Source organism: Watersipora subatra, chromosome 11, assembly GCF_963576615.1.
Source record: "Watersipora subatra chromosome 11, tzWatSuba1.1, whole genome shotgun sequence".
Lineage (NCBI taxonomy): Eukaryota > Metazoa > Bryozoa > Gymnolaemata > Cheilostomatida > Watersiporidae > Watersipora > Watersipora subatra.
In genome coordinates, this window is record NC_088718.1 from 27469439 (window position 1) to 27481624 (window position 12186).

General features: G+C 33.5%; 1 protein-coding gene across 4 annotated transcripts in view; it reads right to left on the reverse strand.

Annotated features, from left to right (window-relative positions):
- LOC137408515 (zinc finger protein 561-like) overlaps positions 1-12186 on the reverse strand; it is a 38491-nt gene that overhangs the window by 17228 nt on the left and 9077 nt on the right. For 2 of the 4 annotated variants that reach the window (XM_068095072.1, XM_068095069.1), the window contains exons 2-5: positions 10801-10974; positions 9817-10033; positions 8577-8729; positions 1154-1311 (exon numbers count right to left, since the gene is read on the reverse strand). In XM_068095072.1, the coding sequence (XP_067951173.1) occupies positions 1154-1311; positions 8577-8729; positions 9817-10033; positions 10801-10954 (682 nt within the window). In that variant the 5' untranslated portion in view covers positions 10955-10974. The remainder of the gene's footprint in view (positions 1-1153; positions 1312-8576; positions 8730-9816; positions 10034-10800; positions 10975-12186) is intronic. The other 2 variants (XM_068095071.1, XM_068095070.1) reach the window with 2 other exon arrangements.

Sequence of the window (12186 nt, forward strand, 5' to 3'; positions counted from 1 at the left end):
GCGTCGTTATTACCACCATCGGCAAAATATTTTGTCAACGACTTTTCTAAAGGTTTGGTGAAATTTGATTTATACCAAACATCCGCTTATATTAGCGATATTATATTAGCGATCGCCCTTCGGAAGCAAGGTAAAGTGAGGTAATCTTTGCATAAACTTCAAGAAAAATCGGCAAAATTGATCGTGGGTAAAACGCTCAAAAGAAAAAGATGTCTTTTCTTTTGAGCATTTCAACAACGATCAAGTTTTGCCAATGTCAATCTAAAAAACGTCCTGGCAATAACATCACCTCAAACAACAAACCAATCTCAAGTGATAAAAAAATCTCTATACTTTTTGATAAAAACATTTTAAACTTTAAATTAGAAGCATTTAATTTGAAACAAGCCATTTGTGCTTTTGATTTATATTATAGTTTGTATATGTACATGTATCTACTAATAAATAAGTAAATACATGGACTTGTGACAGTGCTCTGATAACTTGAACGCTCTGATAATTCGAACACTTTCGCTCGGTCCCGTGAAGTTCGAGTTATCCATGTTTGACTGTACATCGCGTAAAAGTAGATTATATCGCGTAACATTCGCTAAGTTAGAGCATTTGAGTAGCGTACGATTGTGACTACATCTACCACGGACAACATCTACAGTAGATGATGAATATTTGTGAACTAGTCAGTAATTAGCTGCACAAAGTCGATTGATATGCCTCAGTGAATCAAGCGAAGTATGCATGTGTTCACCCACGGCCTCCGATCCAAACAGTGTTCTACTGTTCGCACTGCCATAGCGAGCACAACTCCGTTAACTATGCAGCTAGAAGGGCATGTTAAAAGTTCAAATTGTGAGATTTTAGATAAAATGGCCACTGCTTGAAATATGCTCTGCTGCCTTCCGTCTTGTGCTGATCATACTTGACCTTGACACTGCGAACGTAATTTTACAATTTTGCCATATTCATTTGTACACAAATTGTGTTTGTCTGAAGTTGCTGGAAATGTTCGGAGGAGTTATTAAACTTGAAAGCGAAACCACAACCCTAACCCTTCAAAATCAGGAGCTAAAACCCAAAACACTGCTAACTGCTGATCACAGAAACTGAATACATTACTATTTTATGATGGACAGCAAAGTTACAGCCGTACACTGACCAGCAATATAGTTACATCCCTGGCCAGTACAAGTCAATGCTTTTGCCCTCCTCTCTGACCGACTAATCGTCTCAGTAGTATTTTCTGTTGGCTCACTCTCAAAATGTAAGTCTGCATGGCTTGTGTTGAAGATCCTGGTGTCGATTACCTCTGATCTGCTGCAACAATTAGTGGACAGGAGTTTCTCACATAACTGCTTTGTAAAAACTTTCTATATCAGTCAAAATGGCGACTGACACAGAGAATTAGACTACAGGCCTCAGTGTAAGACAGAGTATTTGACTATAGGCCATCAGTCACCATAGTGACCTATCGCTAGTACATAGTCTAGCTCAGCTCACAGACCTAGGCGGATACCATATATCCTTGCATATAGGTCGATCTTACATATACTGACCCTATAAAAACAGCCATAAAATAGTGAATTTATAAAAATATATAGCATATAAGCCGATTCGACAAATCGTAAGATGCCGTACACACTTATCACAACTAAAGTTGCAGAAAAACATTAATGAAAATAGTAACCATCATTATTATGTTTCACTCTTTTTAATAGCGGTCAAGTTTTCCAGCTGTACTAGCGGTACTATTAACTAGCGGTACTATTAACTAGCGGTACTATTAACTAGCGGTACTATTAACTAGCGGTACTATTAACTAGCGGTACTATTAACTAGCGGTACTATTAACTAGCGGTACTATTAACTAGCGGTACTATTAACTAGCGGTACTATTAACTAGCGGTACTATTAACTAGCGGTACTATTAACTAGCGGTACTATTAACTAGCGGTACTATTAACTAGCGGTACTATTAACTAGCGGTACTATTAACTAGCGGTACTATTAACTAGCGGTACTATTAACTAGCGGTACTATTAACTAGCGGTACTATTAACTAGCGGTACTATTAACTAGAGGTACTATTAACTCGCGGCACTATTAACTAGCGGTACTACTAACTAGCGGTACTATTAACTAGCAGTACTATTAACGAGCGGTACTATTAATCAGCGGTCCTATTAACTAGCGGTACTATTAACTAGTGGTACTATTAACTAGCGGTACTATTAACTAGCGGTACTACTAACACAAATAAACTGCATGTAAAGTTTTATGTGACGAGCGTAAACACATAGTGATCACTTGGATGACCAACCGACATAAACCTATTAACTATATCATGTATAGTTATTAGGTCTATGCCAACCAATCACAGACCATTACTGCTACTATTGCCAACGTACTATTGCCAACGTACTATTGCCAACATACTATTGCCAACCAAGTGCTGCATTGAGCGTGTCATGCAGTTTTATCATGAGAACAAATGCTGGAGAAAAAAAAGGGTGAAATGTACCAGGTTCGCTGAATATTTTCAAGGAACGTCAACATGCCGCCTTACTTTAAGCATCAACCTTGGGTATGGTACAAAACAAACTGCAAACTTGTTTATAGCTGCAAGTTTAGCAAGGTTTGAGTTTTACTTGTTGGAATAAAGTTAACATAGCGTCATTTCATTTGAGTGTGATCAGGGTGATGAGTGTATATTAAACGACCAGCTAGTTTGGTAACCACTTTTCAGTTTAAACAGGGCTTATATGCAAAGATATATGGTACTTATTTTAATATCAGCTGCACTCTGTCACATATTGATGAGCTGTGGTGAACATGTCGAACAAACTGTGTAGTTTGTAGTTGTCGCCACCTGACAGTGAACTTGAGTAAAAATCTTGTTCCATGACAGCAATAAAAATCTTGTGAGTACAGCTAAAACTCAGCATACAAAGTCCATTCCTATGTCTACCTGCGTGTCAAAAACCATTGTTTGAGCAAATACCATTACGAGAATGCATTACTAATTCTTTCCACAGTTAACATGAATAACATTATTAAAAAATATGTTTGTGTTAGAGGCGCCAGTAGGAGTGTAGATTCAGCAATGCATAGGCAGAGGTATGAAGGAAAACTTACACTAACTTAGAGTAAGTAAAGTTCAAATTAAATTAGCTTTATTCTTTAATTAAATTTATTCATTTTAAGGATATTTTCTTGGTCTGTCTAATTTTTACCAGCCGCTTTATTTTTTATAACTTACGAAACTGCCATTTCCAAAAACATATCGGGAAATACGTTGAATGTAAAGTAAAATATGTGCTAGAAATTTATGCCGGGTGTTGAAAAATATGTATAATAAGACATTTGTATAAATATACAACTTATAATAATATTTGTATTATTATATATAATATAATTCGTATAAATATAATAGTTAACACTTTGATACCTAGTCTTGTATATACAAGCAGGACCCTTATCCTAGACCATATTAGCAACTTTCCATCGACTGTAAATGTATTTAGAAGAATAGCACAATTCCTTTTGAACTGAATATCATTTTGAAGCTACAAGTTGGTACAAGTTAAAGACAAAAAACAGAAATCGAATAAAGTGCACCCCCGAGTTACAATGTCCCTGTTTTATGGTTTTTTTGGCTTACTATGTGGACCACAATGTTTTTTCACCCGATATACGAAATTTTATTCATGATAAATCAACAAAACTTTCTCTCGAAATTAAAATTTGGAGGTCGGTATGCTGAATATGTTGGAACAACGAAGATGCCTATATGCTAATGGGCGAATTTCAGGGTTGGCAAAAATATCAATATTTAAAAAAAATCATATCACTGATATATATCATGATATTTATGATATTTTTGAAACAAATGACATTTAAAAAAATTGAAGCTAGGTTGAACTTATATGGTGTTTACATTGCGATTGATGTATTTTATAGGTTGTATGGGACCAGCCAGCAATGTTTAATACCAAAAACTTGAATTATTGTAAGCCTAGTATAATAACGATATTTATAAATATGAAAATGTTCGTCAAACATTGTATTGGAAATCATGACATGAATGCAAAGTGCAAACAAAATAGTGCAAACAGTAAATGCACACTAAGATAGTCCAAGCATGCTTTAATGTCCTACTCTTGTCTAGTTTAGGTATTTGTAACAAACACCAGCTTGCCAGATTGTTCAATTCAAAATCATGGACTATGAAGATCAAAGGGTTTTCAGCAGACTGGTCTTCCAATAAGGCAATAAAATATAGCAGTTTAACATGAGATGAGATAATCAGGTTAGGGATATAGCACTGTGATGAAGGAATACAATTTAGATCTGAAAAAATCTTTTCTCAACTCAAATACTAATTAGTTGGTCTAGCCAATGTCACCTTGGTCTGGCTGTCTTTGTTTGTATGTGTTGGGTAAGCCTAATAGGCCCCTATGCAAGTATTTGATGACTTCAGGTGTTATGTAGCATTTTTAGACTGTTAGCAATAGTTGTAAGGTGAAAACGGAATGATAAAATGGATATATTTTAAAAATATCAAAAAGTTCGATTTTTTTGACCCAAAAATATCATATCTATCAGCAATATATATCGATGATATATATCAAACCAACCCGGGCGAAATCCTTCCCACAACGCATGAAAGAGAAATGATGCTCACTCTTCCTCTCAGTTCAAATGCTTTATATTGCGCGAGTAAAATGAAAATTAGTGAAAAGTAAGCAAAATTGCAAGTTTATTATGCATTTTAGCGTTAAATACAATATTTACTATGAAATTTAAATTACTATACGTATACATATAACTGTACAACTACATATAACTATAACTGTATAACTACATACTACTATAACTGTATAACGACATATAACTATAACTGTATAACTACATATAACTATAACTGTATAACTACATATAACTATAACTGTATAACTACATATAACTATAACTGTATAACGACATATAACTATAACTGTATAACTACATATAACTATAACTGTATAACGACATATAACTATAACTGTATAACTACATATAACTATAACTGTATAACGACATATAACTATAACTGTATAAATACATATAACTATAACTGTATAACTACATATAACTATAACTGTATAACGACATATAACTATAATCGTATAACTACATATAACTATAACTGTATAACGACATATAACTATAACTGTATAACTGTATAACTACATATAACTATAACTGTATAACGACATATAACTATAACTGTATAACTACATATAACAATAACTGTATAACGACATATAACTATAACTGTATAACGACATATAACTATAACTGTATAACGACATATAACTATAACTGTATAACTACATATAACTATAACTGTATAACGACATATAACTATAACTGTATAACTACATATAATAATAACTGTATAACGACATATAACTATAACTGTATAACTACATATAACAATAACTGTATAACGACATATAACTATAACTGTATAACTACATATAACTATAACTGTATAACGACATATAACTATAACCGTATAACTACATATAACTATAACTGTATAACGACATATAACTATAACTGTATAACGACATATAACTATAATTGTATAACTACATATAACTATAACTGTATAACGACATATAACTATAACTGTATAACTACATATAACTATAACTGTATAACGACATATAACTATAACTGTATAACTACATATAACAATAACTGTATAACGACATATAACTATAACTGTATAACGACATATAACTATAACTGTATAACGACATATAACTATAACTGTATAACTACATATAACTATAACTGTATAACGACATATAACTATAACTGTATAACTACATATAATAATAACTGTATAACGACATATAACTATAACTGTATAACTACATATAACAATAACTGTATAACGACATATAACTATAACTGTATAACTACATATAACTATAACTGTATAACGACATATAACTATAACCGTATAACTACATATAACTATAACTGTATAACGACATATAACTATAACTGTATAACGACATATAACTATAATTGTATAACGATATATAACTATAACTGTATAACGACATATAACTATAACTGTATAACGACATATAACTATAACTGTATAACGACATATAACTATAACTGTATAACGACATATAACTATAACTGTATAACTACATATAACTATAACTGTATAACGACATATAACTATAACTGTATAACTACATATAATAATAACTGTATAACGACATATAACTATAACTGTATAACTACATATAACAATAACTGTATAACGACATATAACTATAACTGTATAACTACATATAACTATAACTGTATAACGACATATAACTATAACCGTATAACTACATATAACTATAACTGTATAACGACATATAACTATAACTGTATAACGACATATAACTATAATTGTATAACGATATATAACTATAACTGTATAACGACATATAACTATAACTGTATAACGACATATAACTATAACTGTATAACGACATAACTTTATCTCGTTAGCTTTGGGTTCTAAGTTTGATAATGACGTTAAAAGAAGAAACAAGAAATTGAGCTAGAATTAGCTAGAAGCTAGAGTTACTAGATTAGTTATAAGTTAAAGGTTGACTTGCAACGAAATTCACATTACAGTTAATTGGTATCAAAAGATTCACCATATCTTACTTTGTTGTGTTGTAGGTGCAAAATATATGGGAATGTGATTACAAGCTCTTAAAAGCTCAAAAACGAAATGCGGCCGTAGATTGGAATATCTTTATTTCGATGACGTAGCCACGAAATTTGGTTATCGTCTTGTCACGTATGTTCTCACGTGAATTGAAAGGCCAATACAAAGCTCAATATAAAACTTATCATAGCACTAGTTTATGACAAACACTTCGGGTTTCACCGAAGATCCCGTATAGATGCTTGCTACTTTACAGTTTTGTTTCGACCTGGTCTAATCGGCAAGTCGTAATCTGATCATGTGACCCAATACTTCGCAAATAATTTTTGCAGCACTTTTCGATTATCACAGGTGTCCAACAGACTCGTCATGATTATCTGACAATGATATGTACTCCTTCAAGCTAAGGCTAAAAAATTAAACGAATTTTCACGGTAAGTTATAAGATATCAGTGCTAAAAGTGACAGCATTACAATGACGATAAAACAGACGCGTAAGAACAATAGACATGGTTTTATTGAATGCGTGAAGTATATTTGTGAAAATATTTCGACGAATATGGTTGCAAGAATGTGTAAACAGAAACCATCTCTCACAACTACATCACATTTGAGCCATTTTGGAAAGGGAATCCAAACTACGGCGGTCTCGTGTGGCTGCGATTTTCTGTTCGTTTTTTTAGCTTTTGAGAGCTTGTAATCATCTTTCCACATATTTTGCACCTACAACACAACAGAGTAAGACATGGTGAGTCTTTTCATATTAAATAACGGTAATGTGAATTTTGAAGCAAGTCAACCTTTAACTATAGTTGCTAAGGATATATACTATTTTGTTGCTAATTTTTAATAAGTACAGAACATATAAAATTTTGGTGCTTTTTACAAAAAGGTGTTTGCATTAAATAATCACTATAGGTTTCTATACAACTCTATACCACATTTTTGCCTTGCAATGCCAACGCGCTAAGGAATTTATGTCGTATGGCAGGTCTACTGTAGAGTAAATAGTATTTTTCACTCTTTTTTAAAGAAGTGATGATTTAGAGATAACTGAAGAAACATAATGGTTGATGTACACCCGGTCTGATAGATCGTATGTATTTGTTGTGGATAGAAAAACAAAGTTTTTTTAATAGTCTGTTGCTGAGGATAAGCTTTCTAGTTTTGTTTATTTTGATCCTTCATTACCAAGAATTTCAATAATTCTGTCATTACAAACTGATATTCTGTCAACAACCATCATCCATTTCTTGTTCGGCTAAATGTGCCCTCAGTATTTTATGGGTATCTCAAAAACTAATAGCCCAGTTGACTTTAAACTTTGTAATTATACTGAGAATGTAAAAGTAACATAAGGGGATTGAAATTTCGAAATCTTACGTAAACCAAAATGACAGAAAAATAAAATGAAACTACGCAGTCGTATTTACTTGGGAGTAGGATCAGGTGAGAAAACGACTTTCCAAATTATTTCGGGCTCAAACTTGAAAGCCTTAAATGGAGGTTTGACCAAATCGTACTAAACATAGCACTCAGATTTTCCAATCATAAATTGAGCTCGACCTGCATTTTTAATGGATAATTTGCACACATTTTGACCAAACTCCTTCTCAAAGGTAAAAACAGGTTGGTAATTTTACAAAATCTCTGTTTCTGAGGTTCAATTACCTGGTTTGAACATTTATTGGTTCAAACACACAATGAATTAGTGTGCGCAGAGCTAATACAGCTCAATACTGAATAAAAATATGCGGTAGAACATTTAAACAGCTAAAAATCAAGAGTTCAATCAACAATGATGACATCATAATGACACTTTCTGGATACATAACCTCCAAAGTACCTGCTAGAGGGTGTAGTAATGGTCCCGGGTGAATCATCTTGCTCAGAACCGTGAATACGTCTCATATGATCTTCAAGCCTGTACTTACGATGAGAGGAGTATTTGCACTTTTCACACCGGTGAGGTTTTCTCACATCTGTGGATCCAAGACTACTGAAAGTGTACAAGACAGTTCAATTCAATCAAAAAGCAGTTTGTAGCAAAACAGCAATTATCTTAGGTGTGGTGTGAAGTCATAGAGCTGATTAAGAGAACTTACGCTGTTAATTTTCCCCAACAACTGATCCTGAACAGAGATCAGCTGTAGCCTAGTTGTTTAGAACATACAACAGGTTGGGGGTTCAATTCCCAACAAAGGCCACCGTTGGTGACAGAAATGACATCCAATCGACAGCGCAATCAAGTCGATTGTATCATATTTACTATCGCAACCTACGTTAGTATTTTTCATGTGTCGCGTTATGTGCCTCAGACTATATGAATTGCGAAAGCTGCTAAAATCGTGCTCGCTGATAATTTGTTTAGCCAGTTAAAGGCGCTTGATCAGTGATTTTGATGTGCATGCACAGCTTTGACGATTCTGTGAACTTAGTCTGAATAATTGTGTTTTTTGTTCATTTCATGACTTCGGTCGAATCCAACAAAAAAATCGACACATGTGACTGCACCTTTAGAGGCGGCATTCATATAGGAATGGCGTTCTAAAGAGGTTTCACAGTATACTTATTTAAATTGAACGATTTAGAATGATTCAGAATAGTTGGTTACCTGAATAGTTTTTATTTGAATGGTTTATTGTTTGAATAGTTTGTTATATGAAAAATTTGTTATATGAATAGTTTGTTATCTGAATAATTTGTTATCTGAATAATTTGTTATCTGAATAATTTGTTATCTGAATAATTATTCTGATAGAAGATAATAGCAAGGATTGAGTGACTATTCGTAAAGAATACAAACTTAAACTGACACTAAAGAATGACACCATTGCTGTTTTCAGAGATAAAGTTGCCGACAACCCAATTTGTGATATTATTCACATAAAAAAATCAATGAACTGTCTAACTCTATTTAGCAGATAGAGCTGAACCACCAGATTTGAGACCACAACTTTAAAGGGTACATTAACCTTCTAATGGAGATGCTTACCTACCAATGAGCAAACATCAGAAAATAAACAGAAAACTGGATTAAATTGGTTTTGGAGTAATGGAGTAGCTAAACTAAAGACGCTGAGTACCTGACTGACCCATCTCTATTCTGTGAGACACTACTGCTTTGTGAGCTCTCATCGTTTAGCTTGCTTGTGCCTTGTGTGGGTGACGGTTGAAGACTAACCTCACCTCCAATCGACTCAAACAGATGCGTAGAAGGTTTTAGCATAGGCTCTAAACCCAATGGTTCCTGTTTGATCTCCTTCTCGAGATGCTGGGAAGGCAGAGTGTTTTTCCAGAGACCTAAAATAGCAGTACATCACCACTTATTTAAGAGTAGGCTGAATGCTGGTGAATGGCAGTAAATATCATACTAGATGAAGATTTAAAGATAAAGTCAAGAGAAATATAAGGAAATTGGATATGAACCATAGTGAATGACAGACTGGGGACGTTACGTAATATGTAAATAAAATAGCCATCGGTGCATCAACAAACTGCTGAGCTCTAAAATGTGAGCAATTGACAACTTTATTGTAACAAACAGAAACCTCAAAATAGATATGACCAGATGTTTCTAGATGGTCAGTCCATTGATGGCAGACTTGTGATAAGATAAATGATGAAGTGCGGATAATCAGTGCTTATACAAAGTGTGTACATAACAAATACATAGATTCTCTGTAGCCTAGAAGCAAATGTCTAATGAGAGCTGCTCAAACTGCTTTGGCATATAAGTGCTGTCAGTGAGACAAGAAAACATGAGCTAAAGTGAGTTTCAATCACCCAGCAACACATGTTACTTGCTATTGTGCTTCTATTAATAATTTTAAATGATAAGTTATTAGATTGGCAATGAACATAGAGAAAAATACAAGTTCCAATAAAATCTCGGTGCCATGGTATGAAGTACCATGCTATTGAGAGTGAGGTATATGAATCCATTTCAGTGTGTATCCAGTAATCTTAGAGTGTTAGGGGATGAAATAGTGTTTGTACAAACCTTGATTGTCAGTATGTATTCAGTAATCTTAGAGTGTTAGGGATTAGGAGGAAGTGTATGTACAAACCTTCATTGTCACAAACATTGAGAATAAGAAGCTTCTTGATGCAGCTAATGATCTCCTCAATGTTGATGATACATTCTGCTATAAACTGGGCATTGCCAGTGCCAACTGCTTTCATAAGAAGGTCCTTTTGTCGATTGGAGATAAAAACCTCCATCTTTGACGATGATGGACACCCTGTCAAAAAACTGACTCGATTTACCACTAACATCTATAGTTACAATATTATATAAATATGAATATCTCAGTGTTTGTTTGTACATCATTTGTCTGTCCAGTTATAGCAATAAAGTTAGAGCAACGAAACATCAACTTCGCGCTGGATTTGAACTTACGACATTCAAATCGCAAGTCTGCGCAGTAAACAAGTGCGCGTAACCACAAGGCTAAGCCGCTCTTTTCATTCCCAACATTCTTAACATATGCTGTATATCATTTTCGCGATTCCACACACTAAATGTGCACTTTTTATTATTGATTAATATTGCGTTTTGCGTTTGTTATTTTTTTGAAAAGCTAATTTTTTTACTGTCACTCATTTTTTAATTTGTAGTTCTCAAATGTGCCGTTTCAATTTCAAATGTGCCGTTAACTCCTATTCCCCATTTTTCCTAAAGTTCAATTGCTAAATCTGTAAATACCAAATACTTTTTAAGTAGACAACTGTAGTATCTCGAGAAAGAATTGTCTCTACATTCTCGTTCTGTTCGATCAGACAAAGTATCAAACAGAGACAGTCCGGTATCTTAATTTTTCGTTTGTACCAGTATAGAGAGGTATCAGTATCGTTGTATTCAATGTTTCGATAGATATCCTCTGCTGCGACAGTAACCTTCTTTATACACACACTTCTATGTACTTATTGTTATTATTTACTGTATTCATGATTTTTTCTTTGTTTTCTCAGTTCTTAGTAATTGTACCATTACCAAATCATTTTTTTTACTGTAAATGTAGCAGAACAGACTTTATGTAGCCATTACTTGCTAATAATTTAAAATTTAAACACCTTTACAGCGGTCTTATTTTTATCTTAATTTATTTGAACTGCACAAAATACTTTTCCCATGATATGAAGTTTAAAAGTTAGAATGGTGCCCACTGTTATATGATTAATAAAATTAATTTCCTGTGAAAAAACTTTTTTATTACCCAAGCATTTGGCTAGTGTGTACATCTATATATAAATCTCAAAGTTTGTCATCTGTCTGTCGTTCGGTCCAGCTATAGCTTATTAGTATCTAGCAATGAACACTCTGTATCGCAGAAGATTTGATCTCCGAACCTTCGGTTGACTTGGCAATAAATTAACCAATTAAGCTAAACGAAATGGAATCATTGGGTGGTATGAGTTATTCCAATCTACAGCGTGTTCGTGATGGCTGCAAT